Genomic DNA, 14634 nt, shown 5'->3' on the forward strand with positions numbered 1-14634 from the left:
GTCTAAAGGCTTTCTGTGTGTTTTATTTTTTTTCTCAACAAACCTATGTGGTAGATACAAATATTAATCCCACTATGAAGTGAGGAAACAAAGCCTACACAGGTGTAACTTTCCCAAGGTCACATAATAAGTAAATGGAAGAGCAGAAATCTAAATATCACATCAGAAATCTGAATGACTTAAACCATTAAATTCATTTTTACTGATGATACCTTGATGATTGAGACTGGGTGGGTTATTTTTAACACAATAAGTTTCAAAAATTATTTATTATAATCGCTTCAATACACCAACATAGAATGTTATAATTTTATAATATACATAATATAATTTTAAAAGAAGAGCCATCAACAATAGCAGCAATTTCCCAATTGAGTTTTATAATTCATGTCAACATTTTCACCCTTCTTTATTCTTTATTTCATGTATCTTCTTTTGGCATTAAAAGTTGGAAACCTAAATTAGGAAGTACCCTTAACATAAGAGAGAAAAAAATCAAAGTACTCCTTGCTAAAAATAATGTTAGGTGGAATGACTACTGAATGTCATGATGTTTAGTCACTTGATTCTCGTGATAACATTTGAAAATGTTATTATCTCGAGCGAAAGTAACTGAAATGTTGTTCAACACAGCTAGTAAAGAGGAGCTGGATTTTTTTTCAGATTTGCTAACTCAAAAGCATATACTGTTCTTTTTTTTTTCTGTGATTACCTGGGAATATGTTGAAATGACAACAATAATGAAGATTTAAATATTCTGAACTCTTTATGGAGGTAAAATTCTATGTTTTGTAATGAATATTAAAACTATGTTATTAAAACAATAAAATTCCAATTAAAAATAAAAGTTTGGGGATAGAGATTAAGTAAAATGCAAATAGGTCAAATAATAGTTTGTATACTACAAAAATCTAGCACAAATGTAACAAATGGAGGAGAAATTAATAATATGACAGAAGAATATTAAGTGTATATAGTGTTTCTGGTCAGAAGGCTGTGAAACTTCTATAAAAAGTGTCACAATGCCTGCATCTCTGTGTATATGGGTGTGTATAATATCTGAACAAAGAAGTTTAACTCAATTTCTAAATGGTATCTTTAAATAAATATGTTGCAATAATGTGTATTGTGGCAAAAAAAACCTGTAAAAATTATTTTCATTAGAATTAATTTATATAAATGCACACATATGTGCATATATATGTGTGTATGTATATATATGATACTCTCACCCCAAGGGGAAAACTACCTTATAAGTAAATAAGTTTTAAAATTTTATCTTCATAAAATTTCTATTATGTCTATCAGTTTAGATATCTTTTTCTTTAACTTTGCGACTGAGAATTGAAACAGAAAACTGTTTATATGGTGAGGCAATATTTCCCATATCCAAACTCTTTACAATTATGGAACTTGCAAGTAAATCTGTATAAATGAGAAATGATGAAAAAAAATTTTTAAAGGAAATACTTACCTCCTTAAGCCATTGAGTTTCCTATTCTTTGCTTATTTCCAGACTTGATATTAAAGATATTTTAAAGTAGATAGCACAGACAATGGCAAGTCCAAACAAAGGCCAGCTAATCAGAGCTGATCCCAGCTAGATACAGCACAAACTTTTAGCCAATGTACTAAGATAAACTAACCCAATATACTGATCTACATTATGATCTGCTTATTTTAGAAATCTAGGAACCATCCATCTGATTTTATTAACTAAAAATGATATTGTCTCTGGCTTAGTTTATCCATATGTAATTGATGACCTACTTATTATCAAAGCTACAGTAAGAATATTGGCCCACAGAGCATAATTTAGTTGGCATTCAAATCAAGAAAACTTTGGTTATTTCTGTATTGCTATTATTTCCTTACATTTTTGCAACCTAGTATTCTGCCCTTTTAAATATTTTCATTATATATTAGCATTATAACCCTTGACAGTGTTATTTTTATAATAATAAAATAATATATTCATAGCCATTTAGACATAATGTTTGTGTATGTATGAATAGGATGCCACTGCTTTCATGCATTTTCTTGACCAGTTAGTTATAAATAAATCAGTGGTAAATGAACATTATTATACTATAATTAGAGTACTTATAAGATATTTAGAGGGACTTCCCTGGTGGTGCAGTGGTTAAGACTCCACGCTCCCAATGCAGGGGGCCCCGAGTTCGATCCCTGCTCAGGGAACTAGATCCCACATGTATGCCACAGCTAAGAGTTCACATGCCACAACTAGGGAGCCCGCCTCCCGCAACTAAGGAGCCTGCCTGCTGCAACTAAGAGACCCAGTGCAACCAAATAAATAAATAAATAAATAAGAGACACCTAGTTCAAAAAAAAAACAAAAAGACAGAAACAGATATTTAGAGCATTTCCTGAGGGTAAAAAAAATATTTAAAATGTTTAATATCTGACTCAGAAAAACAAAAAATAAAACCCAGGGAGTCTTTATCACCTAACAAAACTTTGTCATCAAATTCGTTATTGTTATAGTGAAAGACAGGAAGGTTTTCTTTTACCTATAGAAAATATTGGAGAAAAAATAATTTTGTTGCATATAATTCATGTTTGAATATTCAGAGCAAAATTTGAAATTTTAGGGACAGAGGGGCAGAGATTGAAAAGACATTGTATTCATTCATATTGTATATGTTTATATGTTTTGCAAACATTATTATTTGTCCTGATAATAAAGCCTATTTGTATTTACTTTTACCTCACCACAAATCCATAGGCATAAATAACATGTTAGTGATATCCAATTAGAATATTGAATGAGGTAAATCAACCCATTTTTCAATAGCAACAAAAATGTAAAGTATAATGGAATAGTTTAGTAAAATGTTTTACTTACATAAGAAAAATTAACAAATATTAAGTGAATAAATTTTATCTAGGATCATAAATAAATAACTATTTTTTTTTAATTCTCTAAAAGAGCACTGACAAGAAAACAGCAGCCCCAGAAATATGATATACTGAGGCCAGAGCTTTTGGTATTTGGGAATGGGGAGTTTGTTAGGATGCCAGGAAGTTTGAAATCACGTAGGAACAGCATATCCGCCCCGAGAAGGTCCAAAGCCCTGCATAGATGAGACAAAAGGGAGTGTTTATAAACTACATATATGTGCATTGGATCTTCATTTACACATAATCTTCTTCACTCCCATCCATATTTTCTTGGGAGGATATAGTCTCATATTTACTTCTGGCTAGCTCACTCCATATGTGCTTCATATTCCCTAAGGTCCATGTCTCATGTCTCATGTTTTATGTATATACACATTATCCCATCATGAAGACCTGTCCCCTGCAACATGCCATCTAGGAAGTTTCCTCTCTAAAATAGCTCCCTGGAGGAATGCTTTTATAACTGTTAAAAGACATTTATTTTGAAAAGAATGGAATGAAAACAAAAAAAAGATAGTTAAATTATAGATACTATTTAACTTGTGACATGGTCAAATGATAATCATTAATTGGTTCTGTTTTGTGTCGCTTTTATTACTGCCAATCACAGCCAAGTGATCTAAGGAAACATCGGAGAAAGGTACTGTACATTTCTTTGATCTGATTACTAACTGAACATTGTTTTTTCTAAGATTTAAAATTATATTTCTTCTAACTGAAGCATTTTATAAAAATTTCTTCATCAGAACTTCTAGAACCATATATCTTTTAGCTATGCTTTCTACAATCTGTCTTTCTCTCTCCTCTCTCTCTCTCTCTCTCTCTCTCTCTCTCTCTCTCTCTCTCTCTCTATATATATATATATATATATATGTTTTAATGCACAATGGTGCTATGAAAAAATACAGCATTGTTTTTAAAAATATCTTTATTGTACAATTAAGTTGATTGTTGAAAACTCTTGCAGTTCTATGTATCTATCTCTGACAAAATTTATGGTATCCTGAATTGTTCTGGACTCTGAACTAAATTCTTTAAAGAAATCCCTTCCATCCCATCTGCTTATGGTGCTCTGTATGCCTTTGTCAATTTTCCCATGAGAGGTAATGAAATGAAAAAATTTGCAGAAATTCTGTTCTTACCTTTTATTATTCTCACTTTAAAAAGAAAGCTTTTTTCTTATAAACTGCAAGTCTTTTTTTAAACATCTGGGAACACATTTAAATAGCCTAATTTAAAACACTTTATCTGATAAAGTTATATTTTGCCAACTTCTCACTTCAAAAATCTCCCACTTAAAAATGTCCATGTTATGATAACCTGACTATGCATATTTTTAGTGAATTAGCTCAAATATGTGTTCAATAATTTTTGTAAAGCTTTTACATTCTGATATATTCAAATGGATTCCAAGATAGCTGTTTCATAGTCCCTGGATATTGATCTATGGTGTTTACTTACTCTTAAATAATACTTTTGTGTAGTGAGTCTATTTCTGTGTGTGTTAACTGTGTCTTAATTTTTAAATAGTTATGAAATTCATACTCTTTAATAATGGAATTTATATATGTAATACCTATATGCCCCAAGTTTCTTGTTTTGCTTTTATACTAGAATTACTCAAATAGCCTTGCTTTATTGATTCTCCATTTTCATCAGTTTCAGTTGAAATTTAGAAAGAGTTCATCTGATGTATTGTTTTTGCTTCTAGATTGCAGTGGTAGAAGAAGATGGTCGGGAGGATAAAGCAACAATTAAATGTGAAACTTCTCCTCCCCCTACCCCTAGAGCCATCAGGATGACTCACACCCTCCCTTCTTCCTACCACAATGATGCCCGAAGGTATGACTCTCCCAGCACACTGCACATTGTATGTTCTCCTTCCAAAAATATTCCTCCTTCTTTCAGTGTTATCAAACAGACTACTTAAAAATTGATATAAAATTTTTGATTTAAGCTATAATTCTGCTCCCTGTCCACAATGTCACTTGTGTGAAAAAACCAAATTTTCATTCTGAGATCAAATTTTCAGTTTTAAAATTAACTGTATATTTATGGTCTTGTTACTAGCCAATATTTATGAGAATAGCTTTTCTACTTTTAGTGGATATTTCCTATTAAAATGGAGTCAGACTACAGGAAGGACTTATTAGAATAGTTACAAAAAAATAAAGGATTCTAACACAAGCCCATAAATTTGGCTTCTAGTGTAAGGATAATTAAGGTCTGAAAAGTCCATGCTTGTACCCCAGTTACTTTTAACAGACAGGTGTGTAAATCACCCTATTGGTGCTGCAAGGGCCAGCTATAACGGCTCCTCCTTAGAGAAGAAAAAAAAAACACATTTGCCGAAATATTAAAAGAAAAGTTTACATGGGGAAATACCCCATTTGTCCTAGCAACTCTTCATACTGTCCTTTCCATCTGCCTAAAAAATTGAAGCAGATCTCTATAATAATGCCATAAATAAGTCTAAGCGTGCAATTTACATCTTAAATGTATGTTCTTTCACTGTCATCAATTACAGCATCTCTGAACACTTAATTGACATAACCGAATATAATGACTTAATGATTAATACTTTAAGAATCTGTCTTCTAAATAGTATGTGTTTTACAATAAATGTTTTTGAAAACAGAGCTTTCTGTGCCAGCAGACTTTCTTTTTCCTGTTTTGTTTATTTTTAATTTCTAATGTGAAAAAAGTTACTCCAGATTCAAAATTTATACTTACTTTACTCTCAAGAAAAAAAGAGTGAAATATATTGTAACATATGAAAAGCAGTAGCTTTTGGAGTTTAGAGAATATGAACTCAGATTAATTTGGATGAATAAAGTTAAATAACTCATCATGATATTGACAAATTAACAGCTGTAAAGAAGGATAACAGTATCATTGAACCTATCCTATTAATACAGTGTCAAATACATTGACCAGGAATGGAACCTAGATCAACTTGCTTGGAAATCATTTCAGCTTATCATGTACCTAAAAGAATACCTGAGAACTGTACGAAAAAATATACAGTGATCACTAGGGTATATGATTTGTTACTTCAAAATCTCACAGGTGATTTAAAATTCAGTGAATTAGTCTCCAAAACTGAGAGAGAGAAAGATAGCTAGAGGAAAATCCAGTAAAACCATGGGCTAGAATAGAGCATAAACTTTATTAGCTATATTTAAATTTCTTGTCATAGGTCATTATGTTTAAGATCTAAAAAACAAACTCTGCAAGAAAGAAATAGGTAAAGAGTCAAGGGCTAATTTATAGAATTTATAAATTAATAAGCCAACCTATGTTCATTGATTAGTTTGATATTGTATGAAAAATAAGGAAAATATATTTGGGAAAAAAAGAAATTTTTCTAGAGAAAACTTGGAGGCTCAGGGCCCTAAGCCTGAGGAAATCACACTTTAATATGCTTAAGAAAAAACATGGGAAAAAAAGGAGAAAATAACATTCAAAGTGTACTTGTTCCTCCTTTTGTACTTTTATCAAGGAATTTAGTCTTGTGTACCTTGTGGATGCTACACCAAAGCAAGCAGTTTTCCCTCTTTCGTGTTTTACAGTAGTCTAACTGCCTCCCTCGAGCCTGAAAGCCTTGGGCTTGGCAGTGCCAACAGCAGCCAAGACTCTCTTCACAAAGCTCCCAAGAAGAAAGGAATCAAGTCTTCAATAGGTCGTTTGTTCGGTAAAAAAGAAAAAGCTCGACTTGGGCAGCTCCGTAAGTATGCATGTTTGACTTTCCACTGCCACTCATTTTCCTCACTTCTTAGCATCCATCTGTCTTTCGTTTCATTTCTCATATTTTTATCTTTTTCCTACCTGACAAACTTTCTATTTTAATAAGCTGTATTTAATCCAATACAGCTGAATAAAGCTTGACAAAAGTTTCAAAGGAAGAATATTGTAAAACTTTCAGTCCTTTTGATTTCTCTGTTTATAACAATACCTAGAATTTATGTAATGTTAACACTGTGATAGACACAAGGACCCTCTGAGGCAAGTGCTATTACTGTCATCCTTATTTATTGATAAGTAAACAATGTATTAGTAATTTGCAGAACTGAGATAGTTGTCCTAGGGCCATGTTTCAAAACCAGCTTAAAACCATTGAATATACTGCATAGATGTGTATAAGAGCTTAGCTGTGTGAATTTAAAAGCTTTTCTGTTGAAAAAATTAAGAACCCTACAAAAAATCCAAAAGTATTCTTTTTAGGTCAAAATAAAGCATTATAAAGGGCATAAAATGTAAAAAAAGACAAGGTTTCTTTGTTTTAGACTGTCACAACTTTCCACTAACAAACTCAACAGCATGTAGGTGGAGAGACAGAGGGAAGAATCGGGCAATAGGGATTGTGTTAGAATTAATTATTGTTGGTGACTAATTGAATAAAATAGATCAGTACATTTGAAATGACCCTAGGTAAATATATAAATACATAGATACCTTGTTAATAGATGGATGGATAGATAGATAGAAAGATGGATAGATGGAGAGTCTGAAACAAAAAGAATATGTGAGATATATTTTCTAAAATGATGATATATACACTTGGTCTTTTTTTTCTTTGGTGTCTTTCTACATATTTACTTTTTTTCTGAAATCTCTTTTCATCATCTTGGTTATTTATGATTGCCTCTTCTTTTTCCCTGCTCTTCTCCTTCTATTTAATTTAGAACTAGAGTTAAGTTACAGGGAAAAGGATTTAGCTCCTACCTCTAATGGTAAGTGATGAACAGAATGATACAAAGTTCTTAGCACCCCCTTTGGATTCTGAAATAAAGGAATTATTATTCACAAGTAATGTCCCAACCCCTAGACTTAGTTTCCTGCCCTGGCACCGCAAGAATTTCTGAGAATAATATTAATTTTTGCAGATTTACAACCGTGATATTATTCAAAAATATCTTTCCCCACTTCCACAGCATGAAACCCACACAAAACATCAGAAGCCATAGGAAACCGATGTTTATAACACATGAGCAGCCAGTTGTGTGATTGAGTGTTACCATCAGGAGAATTAAATCCTCTTTGGTTTTCTCTTTCTCAGGATAGGAACCCCTTAGGATATAAAAAAAGAAAAGTATTATTGCATAAGGAAAGAAAAGAAAAGGTGATTACTTGGGGGATATAAAATGTACATGCCAAGACATTGTTTTAAAATTTGTTTTATTTTATTTGACAACTATTCATAGTCAAAATCAAGGTATCCAGGATATAATTTAAAGTCTAGAAAAGTATAGAACCTTCTAGAAACTTAGCCTTTTTACCCATTTTCAGTGACTGTGTGTCTCTATGTCAGAACAGATGAGAAGGGAATCAATTACAATTAGGTTCTTATCAAATCCATCCAAGTCAGAAAATAGCAATAGCTATTCAAGATCACATTATAGTCCTGAGAAGATTTCTGAGCTCTGAGCAATTTTGTTTTACTCCATAGAACAACCGAGTACAAACAAAGCCAGTGTCAGCAGCGTAGTAAGGACTACAATGCTGATGAGGAAGACAAAGACAAAAATCTATACCTCTGGAGCTATACAGAAGCTACACTGAGGGTGAATCAAAGCTCCTGGAGAAACCAAGAATAAAGGTCTTTATTGAAAATAATACTTGAGAAAATAAGAAGAAAACACAGGCACAAGTAGGTTTCAGGAAGTCATATTTTTTTCCAGAAGAAATGGTACATTGTACCACTAGTGCTTTGGTTGAGGGATATGGACTCATGTTTACTTGTGTCCTGAAAGATGTACATCCAGGTTGTGAGGGGAGGACCATGAAAACTTACCAAACCCAAGGGCTACCGCTTAGTGCTGCTGATTCACACATCAGAAGAAACTAGGGAAACATCTCTAGTGTTCATGATTTTAATATCTTGATCTAGAAAATTCAGACATGGGAGCACTGTCAATGTTCTTTCTTCTACCAATGAAAATAGAAATAGAAGATAGGAAATGATGGCATGGAAAGTAATATGGTAGAGTGATGATGGTGTCAAAGAACCAAATTTGAAATTTTGGACCGTGTTCCAAGATTCAGAACTCTTAAAGAGTTTAGCTCATAAATGCAAAGAAACGTAAGTTAACCTGAGAGTAGCTGTGCTAGATGCCTTTAAATGAAATGAGGGGTGGAAGAAGAAAACTTTCTAAATAGAACTATGAAAATGTTCACTCAATTCCATCAGGAATGACAAACAGAAAGGGAGGAATTCTTAGTAATTCACAGAGAAGAATAATTGTAAAGGGGACATTATTTTCCTTATATAACAATCTGAAAAGCTAGGGTAATAAAGTGAACTTCGATTATGATGAGTCAGTCAGTGTGACTGCATTGATAACCACTAACCATGTAGAATCAAATTCAATATACATATAATCTATTTTTACAAATGTGTTATAGCAGAGGCAATATAAATGTGGAAACTCCAAAAGTCAAAGGAAGCAACACATTGAAAAGCATTTGAATAAAGCTAAAAATACTTTAAAGATAAAGTATTTAAAAAGATAAAACATATATATGAACCATGCCTCCTTGAAAGTCACAATTGAATATGGGGAGAGTGTCCTGGCAGAGGAAATATTCCTTCTAGCAGACTTGGGGATCTGGTTTTAGTTTCTCTTTCTCTCTTCTTTCTTCTTTCATTTTCTTTATATATTACAAGCACCAATACGAAAAGATGCAAAAACAGGTTCGACAATCTCATTGAGGGACACGGAGACAGCCCGGCCAGTAAATACCTCTGCTTACTTCCTAGAGCATACAATAGATTCAGGATGCAATAACACCCTTTAAAGACTGAGCAGCCCAATGACCACAGCTTTTCCCCCCTGATTAATGCATCCAAATGCAATGCATCTCTGATATTTCCATTAATCTTTAAACATGCTCATGTCTAATCTATATTTTAAAGGTCATCATTAATCCTGCCACCTTCCCAAAATATTGACTTATCTTTTCCCTACCCTTATAATCCAAGCTTAAGTGAGTTGTCCACAACTACTATTTTTACTTCCTCATCTGTCAATCACTTTACAACTTTCCATATCCTGACTTCCACACATAAAATTCTAGAAACAAGTTCAGTTTTAACCAATATGGAAGGAAAGGCTAGATAGTATCAAAGCAATTTGAGGATGGTAACAAACTCACAGCTATATTTATGATAATGTAAACTTAAGTAGTAGATCTGAAATAGGTGACCTCTTCCTAAAAACAGATTCTAAAAAATTTTGGTACAAAAGCTGTATCTAACAAATAATAGATATAAGTGAATGGCATAGACATGTAAGAACAATGTCAAAAAAGCCACTAACCAAAATAAACTGATTATTGGAAAAACTGCCCAGACCAAAAGGGGAATTATAAAATTCTTATTTTTATTATTTTTGTTTAGTAATTTTAAAGTTTAAAGAAAATGAATAAAATGAAGGTGTACCTTATGTGAACAAGATATACAAATAAGTGGACCTATTCCAAAACTCTCATTTTTGCCTCTATCTGCTTACTTGAAAAGCAAAACTTCATCCAGAAAAGAGGCACTAGAAAGAGGACACTGAAGCCCAAGAGAGTTGATATCTTGAGGGGTGGGGCAGGGGGGATGCTGATAATCCAAAGTCATTTATTTATTCCTACTTTGAGTGAATAGCATATGTTGAGCCAATGTGAAGTATACAGTACCAAACATGGACTTTAGGAAAATGGTTAAAGCATGGCATTGGCATCAAAGAACATTCAATTTAGTGAGACAGATAGTACATAAACATGGACAACCTTTCATGTAAAACAAATCAAAAACTTCAATATGTTTCTGGCCCAGAAAAGTTTTACTTGCTACATTGTCTGTCCTGTCAAGACAGTCATGAACAGGACTTCTGAACCTCAAGATCCATGATTAGGCATCAGTAATTGGAATCTTGACTGGCTTGACTTTTAATTTTATCTGAAGGCATCAACCTGTTTTGAAACAAAGCAAATTAAATTGTGTTTAAAATAGGCATATCAGATTAAGCTCATTTGTTTCTTTGACAAAGCTACTCAGTAACAGGACAGGAAAGGCATTTGGGTGAGCTGTGACTCACGACAGCCCTGTAGACAAGATGTCAAAATGGGGCCTGGGTGATGGAAAAATTTGGTGGGATTTATAACTGGTTGCATAAGCCTCCTTTATAGTGATGATAAGTGGTGTGATGCCACCTTGGATCCAGGATTCTAGTGGCATGATTAGGATTCACCCTGTTCTTGATCCTCACATCCCCCAATCACTTGGACATGAATATTTCGACAGCCCAGTAATCTGATTTATGGATCACTGATAGGGAAAGAAATCACAAATGAAAAAAAAAAAAAAAATAAGTGTTCTTCCTTAAAGACTACCTCAAAAAACTGAGATTTGGAAGGTCCAAAATATCCCACTTTAAAAGTATAACTCTCAGGAGCATTTTTTACAAGAAAAAATTAGAATTTTCAGGTAACTCTAAAGTCAATATATTTAGTCCACGTTAATAGATGTACTGCATTGAGATAAAAGAAGACTTTTCCATTCTATTCTGCTGTTGTAAAACAAGAGCCAAGGAATAGTATCCATTTCTGTTTACTACACTTTCAGAGGCATATCATAACCTCGGAAAAAGGTTGGAGAGGATTAAGCTGATGAGGAGGATTGAAATTATGTGAGGAGTAGCTAAGTACAGGGGTATGTTTATTCTCCTTGCTGACCTGTCTGGATGGCTGATTAAGAATATCTGAAAAGCTGTCATGTGGCGGAATCTTTGGTCTTTTTGTTGTTGAGTGAGGGTACAAAACTGTAGCCAAAGTGTTAAAGTTGTAGAAAGACTAACCTCATCTCAGAGTAAGAAAGAGAACACTGGTGAGTCATAATTATATACAAACAAGCTAGCTTGTCAAATAATGACTTATTTGTCACTGGAGATGGTCAAGCAGAAGCTAGGTAAATACAAGGAAGAACTGTTGTGGAAGGGGTCCAAGAATTAGAAAGGCAGTTGGACTGGATGATCTTTAAGATCTATTTCAACCCCAGTAATCCTGAATCTATGAAGCTCTAACATTTAAGCCTTAGACCCAGCAACTCTTCCTTCTACAAAATATATACCATGAGTTATTTACTATGAAAATGCCTATTATTTTTAAAATTACAGACTTTCAGAATTAGAAGATATCTAAAGATCACGTAGTGAGCCACATTCTATACTATACAGAAACTGAGATGATTTTAACAATCATCATGGCAAAGCAGCTGCTTGGTAGGAGAATTGGCTGTGGTTCCCAGATGTCACTTCCTGGTCTAGTGCTCCAGACAATATACTCTTGGGACTGTTTCCATCAAAAAATACCTCACTGAGCTCCTAGTCCCATGGAGCATGTTTGGGAACTTAATGAAATTAAAGACATGATTATTTTTTTCAGAAAGTTTATAACTTCTTGAGGATATTACACACAAATGCATAAAAAGTAAAGAATAATTCAAGGCAATAATAAAAAAGATATCACAGAATATATTATAAATTTTCTTATAAAACATATAGACATAATGTCAGTAAAGATTTCAGATTATTAGTTTTTCTCTCCCTGGATATGTTTGATTCTACTAGGAACATCTAAGTGCCGTTTTCCTTCAGAATTGAAAAGGTTAAAGCTTGAGTTTCAAATAGGACTTATCTCTGAAAAAAAGGGTACTGAAGCCACATGATAGGACAAACTCCAAGGGAAACATGATGGAAAGAAACCTGGCTCTTTTTATGGTTAGTTAGGAAGTGGGTACAGTCTGGGGTCCAGAGTGTGAAACCAAATTATTAATATCAAGCAAAAGAAATGATAAAAATTGGGGGTCAAGTTACCAAGCTGTGGAGAGATTGGAGATGCAGAGATTAGGAGGCAGCAAATTGAAGCAGACACAGCACAGGAAATGATCTAGGTTCCAGGGTCAAGTATCCAAGCAGAAGTGAGAGTTAGCAGTCAGAGCAATCAAGTACCACGCTTTAGAGGCAGTTAACCAGCTTAGGAAAATGGTAATAGAGAGTGAAGAGGTAGTGGTGTTAAAACATTTGCTACTTCGTGGGAGTCATCTGTTCCATATGATTTTAACACATTTACTGCCTAGGAAACACCAGCCCTCCCACGCCTTCAGAGAGTCCTAATAATAATGACTGTAAAGAAAAAAGAACAGAACACACGTGACTACCCTAGCAGATGTCAACAGTGAATGGTAAGCATAAAGAAAAGAGGCATTACAAGAAGGAAACAGAAATCAAAGACAGAGATTTTCAAGAATGGAGAATTGATCAAAATATAGCAAAGTTATGGAAAAAATGGTAAAAGCAGAAAAATATATGTAAATTATACAGGTAGTATCTCTAATTACAGATGTATAAAATGCATATATTGTTGAGTAAAAAAAATAAATAAAAACTACTCTTGCAAATTTCCTTTAAGTGTATATGAGAAGCAATATATTTCAAAGAGACTTTTTTGCCTGATAAATTGCAGTTTTCTTTCCTTTATGGTCATCTGTCAGATTATGTAATAATGGTCTGAATTCTTTGATTTGTTATAATCAGCATAATGAAGAAAATAATTTCACACTGACAGAAACAACATCAACATTGCACCAGCATTAGTTAGCAAGTACCTTTCTACATGTAAAATGTGGGTGGCTGTGCTGGCCTTTACCCCGAAATTCAGATTGTTCCTAGATGTTATGGGACTAGAAAATACAATATAATTTCCCAAAGTATCAATTAGAGATGAGTCATGCTCTGCATAGTGAAAGGGTCTTCTTTTGAAGAAAGCATTTTTTAGCTTCAATTGTGAATGCATTTATTACATACCATTTATGAGCCAGGCACAGTGCCCAGGTGCATCCTCCAGAGAACTAACAGACTAAGAGTCATGAAACAATTAAGTAATCACTTATAAATTCAAGTGCATTTAAAATCAAAATGAGTGGTATGGATTAATACCGAAGTGAGTTCAAGTAGAAGAAAGATAAAACTACTGATCAGCAGCAGATTATAGTCTTAATCTCCCTGGAATTAGAGTTCCCTTTTTAATACGATAACAGGGAACTCTGCTGGAAAAATGGAGATACAGAGCTTTTGCAATGTGGGTTTTGGCCAGAAATTCCTACAGACTTGTACCTCAAGAGTCAACATGAAATAAATTATTCTGATTGGAGTCTGAGGCCCAGGCATCATAGAGATATTTGCCTTCACAATCCTAATGAACAGATATCTCCAACAAGTACCATCCAAAGATCTGGGCATATGAAGGTCCTTCCTCGAATTCCTCAGCCTGGGTCTTAGGTAACCTCACACTTTGTAGCACCTCTCTTGAAATTCTCTAAAACCTTCCTTCTGGTGCCTGGGAGAGGTTGGGGCTGGCAATGCCATCCGGGCAGAACACCCTCACCCAAGACCTGGACCTGTGTAGGTCGAGTCTCTAGAAGCATTCAAATTTTTTTTTACCTTTCAGACCCTGTAACTAGCCAGGAAGGCAGTGCCATCTGGGCAGGGTGCCTAATCCAACCAAACCATGTGCACCTGGGTCCCCGTTTCTCCCTAACTCCCTACCTCGTATCTGGGGTTGACCAGATTCCTTGGGGAGCCCAGAGACTTGCCTATGGGGTTGTTCTGGACCAGTGGCCTGACCCTGGTTCAGAAGGATGGTCTAACAATGGAATCACTCACTCCT

At 34.0% G+C, this 14634-nt stretch overlaps 1 protein-coding gene across 4 annotated transcripts in view; it reads left to right on the forward strand.

Annotated features, from left to right (window-relative positions):
* Positions 1-14634, forward strand: part of PPFIA2 (PTPRF interacting protein alpha 2) — a 470166-nt gene that overhangs the window by 388821 nt on the left and 66711 nt on the right. For all 4 annotated transcript variants that reach the window (XM_061205834.1, XM_061205833.1, XM_061205835.1 and 1 more), the window contains 3 exons: positions 3533-3562; positions 4634-4764; positions 6495-6649. In XM_061205834.1, the coding sequence (XP_061061817.1) occupies positions 3533-3562; positions 4634-4764; positions 6495-6649 (316 nt within the window). The remainder of the gene's footprint in view (positions 1-3532; positions 3563-4633; positions 4765-6494; positions 6650-14634) is intronic.

This window comes from Eubalaena glacialis, chromosome 11 (assembly GCF_028564815.1).
Source record: "Eubalaena glacialis isolate mEubGla1 chromosome 11, mEubGla1.1.hap2.+ XY, whole genome shotgun sequence".
Lineage (NCBI taxonomy): Eukaryota > Metazoa > Chordata > Mammalia > Artiodactyla > Balaenidae > Eubalaena > Eubalaena glacialis.